This window comes from Herpailurus yagouaroundi, unplaced genomic scaffold (assembly GCF_014898765.1).
Source record: "Herpailurus yagouaroundi ecotype Mexico unplaced genomic scaffold, PumYag 67793, whole genome shotgun sequence".
Classification (NCBI taxonomy): domain Eukaryota; kingdom Metazoa; phylum Chordata; class Mammalia; order Carnivora; family Felidae; genus Herpailurus; species Herpailurus yagouaroundi.
The window spans coordinates 4503352-4517015 of NW_024420586.1; the positions used below are offsets into that span (position 1 = coordinate 4503352).

General features: G+C 47.8%; 1 protein-coding gene across 1 annotated transcript; it reads left to right on the plus strand.

Moving 5' to 3' along the window:
* Positions 1–3139: 3139 nt before the first annotated feature.
* LOC121025983 (melanoma-associated antigen B1-like) lies at positions 3140–4634 on the plus strand (the record flags this gene model as incomplete). Its single annotated transcript, XM_040468812.1, has 1 exon — positions 3140–4634. A coding segment is annotated over one exon (861 nt), but the record flags the coding sequence as incomplete, so codon positions are not given.
* Between the last annotated feature and the right edge of the window lie 9030 nt (positions 4635–13664).

The window sequence follows — 13664 nt, forward strand, 5'->3', positions numbered from 1 at the left end:
ACCTGTAGCTTCCAAGATGAAAACTGATCTCAGGCTGCTATTTCCTGTGTCCAAAAGCAACCCTTGGAAAAACTAAAGGAATAAACAAAACAATATCAACAAGAACAGTAAAACAATACTGAGAAACCCCTGAGGGGTACTGAGTATGTATTGAACTAGTACTTGTGTGGGAGGAGGCTCTGAAGTTCAGACAGGTTTGTAGAAGACAGACTTGGTGGGAAGGGAAGGTTTGAAGTGTAGCCTTGATTTTTGCACTGTGCCCGGGATAGTGAATTTCTGCTGCTTCAGTGAATGAACCTGAGGCAGCTCCTCAGAGCCCATGTGCCAGGACCATGGGGTAATGTCAGGACGGCACCAAAGTTTGGGTTAGTTGACGTGGTATGAGTCAGTGAGTTCAGAGACTGTCCTAAAAACTACCTGAAATCTCTTCTGTTGGTGAGGACTGGGCCTTTATTTTTGTGGTCATCTGAATACACTATAAGGCACACATAAAATTAGAACACTTGAGATACAGTCTTTTAGCAAATTCCAGGTAAATAATAATTATTAACTATACTCACTGTGCTATACAGGTTTCTAGATCTTACTCATAACTGAAAGACTGTACCCTTTTATCAGATCTCCCCTCTTCTGTCACCCACCCCAGCCTCTGGTAACAACCATTCTCTATTACTATGAATTATATATATCTGTTTCCTTTCTAGATTCCAAATATAATTGAAATCATTATAATATTTGTCTTTTGGTGTCAGGCCAGTTTCACTTACCGTAATATCCTACTGATTCATCCATGTTATTGAAAACGGCAGAATTTGTCACAACACACGCAAAAATGGTAGCTATGGAAGGTGATATGTAGAACAATTTGTGATCACCATTTCAGTGTATGCATCTATGAAAACATCACATTGTGTGTGTGTGTGTATATGCATGTATATATGCATACAAAATAACGTGTAAAAAACCCAAAAGTGTTAAAATAGAATACAAGTATCATAGTAATTATGCACAGGCCAGAATTGTATCCCAGAAGCTTTCAGAAATGGCAGTGACGTCAGTCAGAAGACACAGGCAGAGCTATGAGGCTAAGAAGCAACTGACTTTCTCTGTGGGGTTCTCAATACCATGGTGGGGGTGAGAGGCTTCAGTTACCAACGGGAGCAACTCCGGGACTGTGAAGAACTCGGTGCAACATCTCTAACCTCCAACACGGGGCCGCAGAGGACTCTGTCCTCCCGCAGCCGTCTCTGCAAGGCCTCTGGCAGCAGTAGCCAGCAGAGGTGTAGCTGCACTTCATATCCCGAGTCACAGGCAGTGATGGCATCGACCTAAAGGCAGAAGAGGGACATCGACCAGCACCCAAAAGGACTCAAGGAAAGACACCGAGAGAGGATTGAGGCAGTTCCCACACGGAACACGGGCTCCCCCAAAGGCAACACCTGGCCATCGTCAGCTCGGGGGAGCCCCAGCCATGGCTGCTAAGCTCAGACCCCCAAACATTTCCTACTGCTGGGTGCTTAGAGGGAAACGAGACGCTTGGTCTGAGGCCCTCGGACACAGCACAGCAGAGGGAGGGTTCACAGGAGCTGCTAAGAGTCCGCCAAAGCCCGCGTGCGAGTCCTGCGCGAGGGACTCCAGCCCCCCTGGAACCCAGCCCCCCTGCGCATCCCCCCACGCCAACCCCAGAGCCCGCCCCCTCCGCTGTCGATCTGGGGGCCAGGCCCACGTAACCGGAAGTGACCCTTCCAACTTCCTCCCGGCGCTGGGCAGTGAGGCCTGGTCGGACAGCCGTTGCCTCGGCTGAACACGAGGAGGGGGTCCCGCGTCCCGTCAGGGGTCAAGGTGAGAGCAGCCCTGGCTCGACCACCGCGGGGACGTTTCCCCGACACCCCCAGCCCCGTCTCCCCTGAAAAGAGGGGCCCACGCAGACCCTGGCCCGCTCCGCCCCTGCTCCGGGGGCTCGGAGACCCCCGTCATGGCCGTTCATCCCAAGTGCCTTGGCTTACCCCGCCGGGTGTCAGGGATTGCAGGCCTCGGCCCCAGGCTGCTGGACGCTGGCGCGGCTCGGCACAGGGAGCCATCCCTCCCAGGCCCTGTGGAGGGAAGGAGGGGACCCTCGTGAGGACTGGGGGGACTCCGTACTCCGCGACAGGGGCGACGCAGCGTCCCCGCTCCTGACCTTGGCCGGCGGCGGGGGGGGGGGGGGGCGGGGCCCGGGCCCGGGCCCCGGGGACCAGAGGGACCAGAGGGAACGTGGCCTGTCCGCTCGTGTCAACCCTGCAAATGCCAGGAAAGGAAGGCCAGGCTGAGACAGCCCCGCCACGTCTAAGAAATACCAGGCGTGAGGCCGGGGGGAACTGTGTCCCGAAGCTGCAGCCAGCAGTCAGTGGAAGGGAGGGTCCCAGGTCCTACCCGGAGCCCAAGTGGGGATTCTGCGTCATTCCCAGCACCCAAGGAACCCAGGACAGAGAAGGCCTGCCACGAGTGTTCATTCAGCACCAGGTGCCCCCTGACTCCATGGGGGGCCGAGGCGCTCCCTCCTTTCGGCCCCGTGGGTCCCCTGGAAGATGGCGGGGTCGCCTTCAGAGCCGGAGACGGGGGTGGGGGCCTGGGTCGGGCCCACAAGTACCGTGCCGAGCCTGAATGTGACGGAGAGGGCCCCCAAACCCGGGACCCAGGGCTCTCCCGCGTCAGTTCGGAACCCCGCTGTCACCCGAGTGGCCCCCAGGCAGGGCTGTCTGCCTGGGGCCCAGGCTCCCCCCACGTGCCTCCACAGGGTGCTCGGCCGGGGGGGGGGGAGGGGGGGGGGGGGGAGGGGGCAGGCCGACCGGGACGTCGGGAGCCCTGGGGGGTCGCCCAGCGGTGCCCTCGAGGACCCTGCAGGGGCGGCCTTGGCCGAAGGCCAGGGGGACTCTCCCTGCTGAAGGCTCTCAGGGCAACTCCTGCCCCCCACCCCCGCCCTTACAGGTGTCCTCGCTGCCTGCCAGCCGGGTCCAGCGTCGTCATGCCGCACCGCCAGAAGAAAAAGCTGCGCGCCCGCCAGAAACGCCACGAGGGCCAGGGTGAGGGGCAGGGTGTGGAGGGTGCTCAGGCCGCCGCCGCAGCCGCAGCCGCAGCGGCGGCGGCGGCGGAGCCCCTTGGGGAGGCTTCCCCGGGCTCCCCCCGGGCGGGTGCAGCCCAGCAGCCTCAGGGTGCCCCGGCCCCCGGGTCCCCCGGGCCACGTGAGCAGGGCGCCGAGGGCCCGGCCGCGCCCCCCGCCCCGGGGGCCCGCAAAGACCCCCTCAGCCGCAAGGCCGACATGCTGGTGCGGTTCCTGCTGGAGAAGCACGCCAGCAAGGAGCCCATCACGCGGGCCGCGCTGCTGAAGATCGTCAGCAGGAAGTACGAGGCGCACTGGGCCGAGATCCTCAGGCGCACCTCGGAGCGCCTGCAGCTGCTCTTCGGCCTCGAGCTCCGGGAGGGCGACGCCGGCGGCCGGGCCTACGAGCTGGTCAGCAAGCCGGGCCTGGAGGGCGACGGCGGCGACAAGGGGCCGCCCAAGAGCAGCCTGGTCATGGCGCTGCTGGGCGTGATCTTCATGAAGGGCAACCGCGCCAGCGAGGAGGAGGTGTGGGAGTTCCTCAACGTGCTGGGCGTGTACGCGGGCCGCAGGCACCCGATCGTCGGCGAGCCCAGGAAGTTCATCACCCAAGACCTGGTGCGCCAGAAGTACCTGGAGTACCGCCACGTGCCGGGCAGCAAACCTCAGCGCTACGAGTTCCTGTGGGGCCTGAGAGCCCGCGCCCACACCAGCAAGATGGAGGTGCTGCAGGTGCTGGCCAAGATCAACGACACGGTGCCCAGCTGCTTCCCCCAGCTGTACCGGGAGGCCCTGCTGGAAGACGCGGCGCGCGAGAGCTCCCCAGGCGCAGCCACGGTGGCCTCCGCTGGCGAGGCTGCGGGCCCTTCGGGAGCCGGGGAGCCGGCCCGGGCCCGGGTCGGCCGCGGCCGCCGAATCTAGCGAGGCGGGTGGGGCGGCTGCTCCTCCTGCTCGGGGCCGGAGGGGGCCCTTGACCTTCCAGGTAGTGCAGAGTCCGGGGGCTGGAAGGAAGGAAGTAGATCTAACAGTTAAGAAATCTTCAGTTAAACATTTTAAGTAGTAGTAGTGGCTTTGTTTTAACAAAACCTATCTTCTTTTTGATCTTCACATAATTATATTTTAGGTAAAGTTAAATACACAGATACATATTAGCTCGAGATATTTAATGTTTTTTCAAATGTTTTTCCTTTTAAGATAAAGTGTACTTTGCCTCAAGATATGAAGGTATGACCAACATTAGGCTCACATTTTTTTTGCATTTCAAAAGGTTTTAAAGTCTCAGTTTTGCTATTTGTAAAGGAATTCAAATATATTCAGTATTTTGTTCAATATCCAGTCAAGATGACATGGTACCAGAATAGGATTCAAGGAGGTGTGAAAGAACCCAACAGGAAAATAGATGAGGTCACAAAGTACATGAAAAAAAAATAAATCAACTTTAAAATGTTTAATGTGTTCAATTATTTGTTTGCCTTGTTGTTTTTAGTCTTGGTTTTCTAGTATTAAAAGATATCTGCCCTGGAATATCATAGCTTAATAAAGAATATTTGTTGAAGAACAGTGTTTATTTTCTAGTATCTACTGGATTAATTTTAAAAAATTACTTGGGATTTGGTAATTTGGGGTTTCAAAATAATCACATGATCGCTATCAATCAGTAAAGATCCAGTATTCCCCAATAAATATGCCAAGTGCTTTACAATATATTGTGTATATTCCAACATTCCGACAAGTCAGGGTTTGCCACACTCCTTTTACAGATAAATAACTTGCAAGATATCAAGTTCATAAGGCTGGCAATTAACAGAGCTATTGATGGTCTCGGGGACATGAAATGCTTGGCCTAACAGGGGAGGCCCCATTCAGCAGAGGGGCCTAGCAGGACAATTTTCCTGCCAGGCAACTATTGGCTATTTTGGCGTTCTCTATCGTACAGTGCATCATCTCTGACATATGCTGGATCAAAGCAAACAAAAATATTACAGAGAAGTGGGTGGTATCATCTGGAACCAAAATGTTCAGAGTAATAATGGTCATTTGTAAGAGACCCAATATTTGCCCATCACTGTACTGTACTGAGTGCTTCACACACGTTACAGACAGTTCCAACAGTCCTGCAGGCTGGATTTTATCCAGCACACTTAACAGAGGAAGAACTCAAAATATTCTCAAGTTCAGGTGGCTGATGAAGTGACAGAACAGGGAGGAGAGCCTGGTCTGATTGCTCTGGAGCCCATACTGTGCCACTCCTCCCTCAGGGCGTCCCCCTTAGGCTCCTCTTATTCCACAATGACTCACAGGCAATAAGAAGACTTTGTAGCCAGACGTCAGAAGCAGGCCTAAGGAAGGAAGGGGAGTAGGAGAATAAAACACAATTTAGGGATTGTCTGTGGGCTTCATTTACTCGGATTCTGCTCTCCCTCACCCCAGGGTTTCTGGAGAGCTGACTCGGCCCAAGGTGCAGGCTTTCGTTCAGTTCCAGCATTTTGCCACATTAGAATGTCCTCCTGGGTCATTCCTAGCGTGACCCGCTGTCCAACTCTGGAAGCTGACGTGCTGGCAGTTTCTCGCCATCTTTTTCTCTAAAGGACGTTCCTTGTGGCCAACGTAAAGCCGGTCCAGAATCACCTGCCTTCCTCCTGACTTACAACATTCCAACTTCTGGGCGCCTGGGTGGCTCAGTCAGTTGAGCCTCCGGCCTCGGCTCAAGTCAAGATCTCACAGTTTAGGAGTGGGAGCCCCGCGTCGGGCCCTGTGCTGACAGCTCACAGCCTGGAGCCTGCTTTGGATTCTGTGTCTCCCTCTCTCTGTGACCCTCCCCCCACTCGGGCTCTGTCTCCCTCTCTCGAAAATAAATTTTAAAAAATTAAACAAACAAAAAAAACCCCAATCAAACCCAGAACCTCTATGATAGCCACAGAGCCTGTCATACAAAAGGTGATTATAGACAGGTTTAGACACATCCCTGTAAAAGATCACTTTAGCCACTGAAGTTTAGAACCCCTGTGTCTCTTCATTACACTCTCAAAACAGGCCCTAAGTGGGCTCGTGAGTAGAGTTTGCTTTCGCACAGCTACCGGTTTGGAGATATGATCCTACAGGTAGAAAAGGTTTTTGAAAGCATCCTGATACGTGCAGTATATCTTTAATGGTGTGTTATTTGAGCCTGGCCCCTGAACAAATACACTGATGAGCGAGCTTAACTAAGTGGTCAATAACCAAAGCCACCCTCGCAATTTGGGCATGAGGAAAGACCATGGATTTCGCTATGCAGCCAACACCTACCATGGCAGAATTCGTCAGAACCCAGAGTATTTCTAGGAGAGGAAAATGGTTTCCTGGTAGACTGAACAGCACAGATTGAAATAATCCGTCCTCCTTCTGCTGCCTCTTATCTCAGCGCTTGCCCCAGAGGAATATCCTGGTTTTCCCTTGTGCCCAACAGCACTTGTAAAGTGTTCGGCACATTCAGTCATGCTGAGGGTTGCCCAGACTCACAAGTTAAGGTTTTGACCAAACGTCAATGAAAAGAGAACATTCTTTTCCTATTGAGAATCCGGAACTTACGGTTAGTCCAGAAAGAAGCATTTGAGAGAGGGTGGTCCTTCCCTGCTGAAGCTTTACAGGATCCTCTTGATAACGTGATGTGATCTTGTACTGTGAATTCCAAGGCAGATTTAGCCTCGCCAGAAACTCCACCAGGAATAGAGGGGATTGGTCTCATAATAAATTCTAATAACTGCTCCTTTGCAGGACAGCTGCTATGGAAGCTTATGGGAGAGACTACAACCACTCAACCACAGGTGTTTTGCCCTCCTCTTTGGCACACTGGTAGGCTACATTGCCCAGTTCACTTGTACCTAGGGTCACGTGACTACGCTTGCCACTGAGATGTAACTAGAAGCATTTTTTGTCACTGCCTGGTCTAGACATTTGACAGACAGTATCCCACCTCCACACTCTGTTCTTCCCCTCTAGGGCAAACGCTAAGATTCTCTATTTAGATGATGGAAGGAGCCTGAATCCCTGGGTCAGGTGATAGTACAAAGCCCCTTCCAACCCACATCCAGAAAGGAGCCTTCATTCCATTAAGCCATTCAGATTTCATGTGTGTCTGTCACATCAGCTAGCGCTTGCTTTAACACACAGCTGCTATTTCTGCTAGGCTTGTTTAAATATCTCAATTACCAAGATAACAGTGCATAGGTTCTTGCAGCAAAATAATAACAAACAATAAAGAGAAATCACAATTGCCTGCTTTACATCATGCCTAGTAAATTCAGCAACATCCTCCATGGTGAATAAAATTAGCCTGTAGCAGCTACTATTCTAAAAATGATCGTATGATTCTTTTGCCCTCCCAGGACTTTTTTTTTTTTTCTTCCGCGAGAGCATACACAGGCATGAGTGGGGAAGGGGCACAGGGGGAGGGGGAGAGAGGGAGAGAGAGAATGAGAATCTTAAGCAGGCTCCATGCTCAGTGTGGAACCCGATGTGGGGCTCCATCACGTGACCCTGGGATCACGACCCAAGCTGAAACCAAGAGATGGACGCTTACCCAAGTGAGCCATCTAGGCGCCCCTATTTATTTTGTAACTGGAAGTTTGTACCTCTTGAACACCTTTACCACCACTTCTGGCCTCTGCAACCACCAGTCTGTCCTCTGTATGTATTCATTTGGGACCGTTTTCGTGGTGGAGTTGTTTTCTTTAATGATTCTCACATGTAAGTGAGATCATATGATATTTGTCTTTCTCCGAATTATTTCACATAGTGTAATGCCCTCAAGGACTATCCGTGTTGTTGCAAACGACAAGATTTCCTTTATTTTATGAGTGTATAATATTTTACATATATTACATTGTATTTATCCATTCATCTGTTAGTGGACACTTAGGTGGCTTCCATGTCTCAGTTATTGAACATGGGAGCCCAGAGATCATTTTGAGTTAATGTTTTCATTTCCTTTAGATACGTAGATGTACTATAAAAATATACTGTGGGGGCGCCTGGGTGGCGCAGTCGGTTAAGCGTCCGACTTCAGCCAGGTCACGATCTCGCGGTCCGGGAGTTCGAGCCCCGCGTCAGGCTCTGGGCTGATGGCTCAGAGCCTGGAGCCTGTTTCCGATTCTGTGTCTCCCTCTCTCTCTGCCCCTCCCCCGTTCATGCTCTGTCTCTCTCTGTCCCAAAAATAAATAAAAACGTTGAAAAAAAAATATACTGTGATTTTAACATACACTTATCTTTACTTCTGTCGTTCGTGCAAAAATGTGTGTTTTTATCTCAGACATTGCACTCAGTACCACAAAGTTCATTTGTGTTTCTCTTTATCTTACGTGTCTCTATTTAACATGTTGTATTTGTACTCTTGTTTCTCAGAAAAAATGGACTATAGTTATGACTCTTCTGATGTCACTGTCTACTCTTTTTTTTTTTTAATTTTTTTTTTTAACGTTTATTTATTTTTGAGACAGAGAGAGACAGAGCATGAACGGGGGAGGGGCAGAGAGAGAGGGAGACACAGAATTGGAAGCAGGCTCCAGGCTCTGAGCCATCAGCCCCAGAGCCCAACGCAGGGCTCGAACTCACGGACTCACGGACCCCGTGAGATCGTGACCTGAGCTGAAGTCGGACGCTTAACCAACTGAGCCACCCAGGCGCCACACTGTCTACTCTTTCTATTAGCCATATAGTTTCTGGATAAATGTTGAGGGATTAGTTTTTATTCTCACTAGTGGACATATTCCCAGCTTTTTTGCATGCCTGGCACTTTCTCACTGGATACCAAACATTGTGAATTTGGCCTTGTTCACACTTATCAAGCACAAGTGTGCTGAATATTGTTTTGTCAATACCTACATATTCTAGAACTTTATTCTGTAACTCAGGTAAGTTTCTTAGAAACACTCATATCTTTTCCATTTTTGCTCTAAAGGTTAGGTACTTCCAAAGCAACATAAATCTACGACTAATCCTGCTTTATGACAGAAACAACTCTCTATGTCCTCTCTCTGATGCCCTGCGCGTGATACAGTTTTCCCTTCTGACTTGTGGGAGCAGGAAGTAGCCCATGTGGACTCGGAAATTCTTTTTCTGTGTAGCTCTCTCACTCTGGTACTTTGTCCTGTGAACTCTAGCCTCCTGGTTCTCCCCTGACCCTCAGTCTCTTCTTCTCAACTCCTGAACTGCCAGGTTTTCACTTGAACTGCCAGTCTGTGTGCTATGGGCTCGAGGCAGCAAGCTGGTGCAATTCTAGGCTCACCTTCTTTCTTTTCAATCTCTTGGGAGTCACGGTCTTTCCTGGCCTGATGGCCATGGTATTGAAAATGGTTGTCATATATATTTTGGCACTTTTTCCTGTTTTCTTGGTTGTTTCTGGCAGGTGGCCAGATCCATCTCCTAGTATTTCATCTTCTCCAAAAACATAAGTAGTATAGTCCAAATTTAAAAACTACATTTGTGTGACAAACAAGTGCCTTCAAACTCCAAGCCATCAACATGTAAAACACATTAGAATAGGGGCACTTGGGGGGCTCAGTCGGTTGGGCGTCCGACTTCGGCTCAGGTCACGATCTCGCGGTCCATGAGTTCGAGCCCCGCGTCAGGCTCTGTGCTGACAGCTCAGAGCCTGGAGCCTGCTTCGGATTCTGTGTCTCCCTCTCTCTCTGACCCTCCCCCGTTCATGCTCTGTCTCTCTCTGTCTCAAAAATAAAAATAAACATTAAAAAAAATTAAAAAAAAAATAAAACACATTAGAATAAAATTTGAATAGAAAGACTGTGGAACACACGCCCGTGTGTGTGTGTATTCATAGAGACACATTTACATACATATAACTAGTAGAGTATAAACATTAAACATGCATGGCAAAATAACAAAAATGTTCCTCTCCTTCTGTGGAAAGGTACATGATTACTGTATTATTTATGGCTTCCATATTTTCCAACACTGATAAAACACACATGCATTTCCGTTATGTTTATAAAATACTATTAAATATTCAAAATATGATTTATATACCAACATTAGTCAGGGTTCTCCAGAGAAACTGAACCAATAGGAAGTGTGTGTATGCGTGTGTGTATGTAGATACATCTCTGTGTATCTATCTATGCTTCTACATATCTATCGGGTTTTATTATAAGCAATTGGCTCACGTGATTATGGAGGCTGGCAAGTGCCAAGATCTGCAGGAGGAGTCAACAAGCCAGAGACCCAGGGTCGCAGAAGGTGCAGTTCCAGTGTAAAGACCACCAGACGGGGCCCCGGAAGAGCTGACATTTCAGTTCGAGTCTAAAGATGGGAAAAAACCAATGCCCCATCTCAGAAACATCAGGCAGGAGGAATTCTCTTTCATACTTTGTTCTATTCAGGCCTTCAAGTGATTTCTATGAGGAGTACCCTCATTAGGAAGGACAATCTGCTTTACTCAGTCAACAAATTTTAATGTTAATCTCATCCCACAATGCTCTCACAAAAGCACCCAGAATCATGTTTGACCACGGCACGCCATGGCCCAGGTAAACCGAAACATACATCTAACCATCACGACACCACAACTAAACACGCGTTCTCTGATGTAACCTTTCAATAATTAGGAAAAAAGTTAAAATCCAAGTATTAGGCTATGTCCATTCAAACAACTTAACAGACTCCCTCCAGAAAGTTTTAAGTTGTATCTCAGGAGCAGAAATTATATACGTATCTTACACAAATCTTCCCGGACATGATCGGATTCAGTTACTATTTTCAGTATTTACAGGAATGACTGTATACAACTAACAGGGCAACAACAAATAACATTGATTGCTTTCAGTATTACACATGTTGTGTTTCTATCTTTGTTATCCAGGCTTATATCAAGAAATTGTGCTATTTAAAAACACGTAATATTTTCAGTGCTGCCATCAATTCCAAGAAGTAACTGAAAAATGTACTTACTTTTTTGCTTAGAGACTTTCAGGAGAACAATGTCAGTAAAGTATATTTTCCATCACAGACTATTATTTAAGACGATGCTTCCTAAGTTAACATGTGAGTATCTTTCACAAAGTAAACACCGTGTAAAGAGAAGTGAGATTCATGAATTACTTGACTCTTCTCCTCTACTTTCAATGTTGTCACCTTCTGAGTGGTTAGTTACACACCACATACCTGCTCTGGTTGTGACATTCTTCTGCTACAAAGTTTGCATTCAAAAATTGTCCTGGTAACAAAGGCATTAATGATTTTTTTCACATTGATATAATTTCATATTATTTTATGCCTAAGTTTCTCCCCATTGTACTATGTGCTCCATGTTATTTTCTTTTCCTTTATTAAAGAATTATATTCTCTCTTCTCCAGTGAACATGTTTTATTTCCTAGCTTTTGAACCATGGCTTTCTTCCCAGAACTCATCAATTCCTAAGTTTTATGGCATGCTTTTGACCCAAAGGTGATTCTGCAGATTTTCCATTACACGAGGCATATAAATATCAGTTTACTGTGCAATTCTCATAGTATTTTACTTTTTCTTTTTAAAAATTTGCCTGTATTCTCTAAAAACGGCAAAAAAGAATGAAGAGACACCAGTATCTTCCCTAATACCATTATATATTTAAACCAGCTTCTCTTTCCAATTTATCATCTTGTTTCTTTAGTAGGCCTTTGCTGCAGATCTAAATATGTTGCCCCATTCTCACTTTTAAAAAAAAGTGTATTTATTTATCTTGAGAGAGACAGAGCGTGTGTGTGTGTGTGTGTGTGTGTGTGTGTGTCTGTGTGTGTGTGAGCCAGGGAGGGGCAGAGAAAGAGAGAAAGGGAGAGAGCATCCCAAGAAGGCTCCACACTGCCAGCGCAGAGCCCAGTGATGGCTCGAACTCACAAACCATGAAATCCTGACTCGAACACACGAACCCTGAGATCATGACCTTAGCCAAAATCAAGCATTGGATGCTTAACCGAATAAGCCACCCAGGCAACCCACCCCTTTCTTTCTTTTAAGTAGTTACACATTCCTAGTGGATCTTATAGCACTATTATTATTTTACATGATTATGACACACGTTCTGTCATTTTTGCCCTCCTTGTAACTTCTGTGTTATATCGTCCTTGTTGAACATGGGGAGAATCCTTACTTTTGCCGTACTGAAAATAACGTCTGTTCGATGTTCTGTTTTGTCAATTTCTCAGACTGACTTTAGATTTTCAGATTCCATGTCCCCGAAAACCCATCTCTCACAAAGTTCCTAACTCATCTTCATTGTATTCTGATTTGAACATCAAGGCATGACAATCCTCCTCCTATCTAAAACTGTATCTTTTACATCTGTATATCCTCTAAAAAAATGTTTCTATGTCATTTTATTACACATTTTAATTTTCCTTTGTAACACTGCTTGATTTATTCATCAATATAATTCAGTCCTATTAGTTAGTCCCAGGAACAATTTAAGGATGTAACAATTTACATCAATTGTCAAACTCACAAAATCGCGAGATCATGACTCGAGGTGAAATCAAGAATCAGACACCAAACCAAATGAGCCACCCAGGCACCCCTACATTTTTTTAATGAGGAATGCGAAGCTGAATTCAACAAGGAGGCAGTACATAAAATGTTCATTATGTACCCCTGTTTGTTTGGGTCCTAGGTTTGGTCCTATCCTTTCTAATAGCCGCTGTGAAAAGGAGATAAAAAAATATTTATTAGTAATTTATAAGGCCCATAAAACGATCATTCAAATCATTATCTGGTACAGCTCCTTTTCATACTACCAAAGTGAAGGAAAGAGAAACAGAAAAAGAGAGAGATCCATTTCCCTTGGTTCCTTAAACATACGAGGAGGAGACCCATAGGGACACGTACACCGCTCTGGCCTCCTCCTCCCAGGGAGGGCAGCAGGCCTCCCGGCTCTCCCCCAGAAGCACGGCTCACACCCACCGGTGGCTTCGGTGGCTCAGAGGAACGCACGGACTGTGTACCTTACCAGCCAGTCTGTCTCCCAAGTGACATTCCTCCCACTCTGCCGAGGTTTTGAGGAGACTCTCCTCATCTCCTAGGCTCCCCTGCCTTCCTCCTGTGGGAGAGCTCTTCCTGACAAGTGTCCTGACGGGACACAGTCCTTCCTGCCCTACAGTTTCCTAAATGAGGGCACTGAGGCTAGCTTCGTCTTTCTTGTGTCCAGAAGGAGGAAACGCATCCCAGAAAAAGGTGATGTGGCTGTGGAAAAAGGAGATGTAAAACCCCATCTGTGTTACGGTAATGGCCGTGACTTTATGAAGTAGATAGTTAAGAAAACGGATTCTAAAGCATCCACACAGGCTTCACAGGATCTACTGTAAAATGTAAATCCTCTTTCCCTGTTTGAGGTGTCACTGCTGAGTGCAGAGATCTCTTGAGGGACTAAGAATGTGGCATCCAAGGCTGGCGAGAGCCAACATAGTAAGAGTGCTGCTCCAGAAAAGGTACAGGTGGTAAGTTTGTCTCTATTTTTCTCTATTTTCTCTAAATTTGTCTCTATTTTTAAAGGTGTTTATTTATTTTTGAGAGAGCGAGACACAGAGTGCAAGCAGGGGAGGGGCAGAGAGAGAGAGACACACA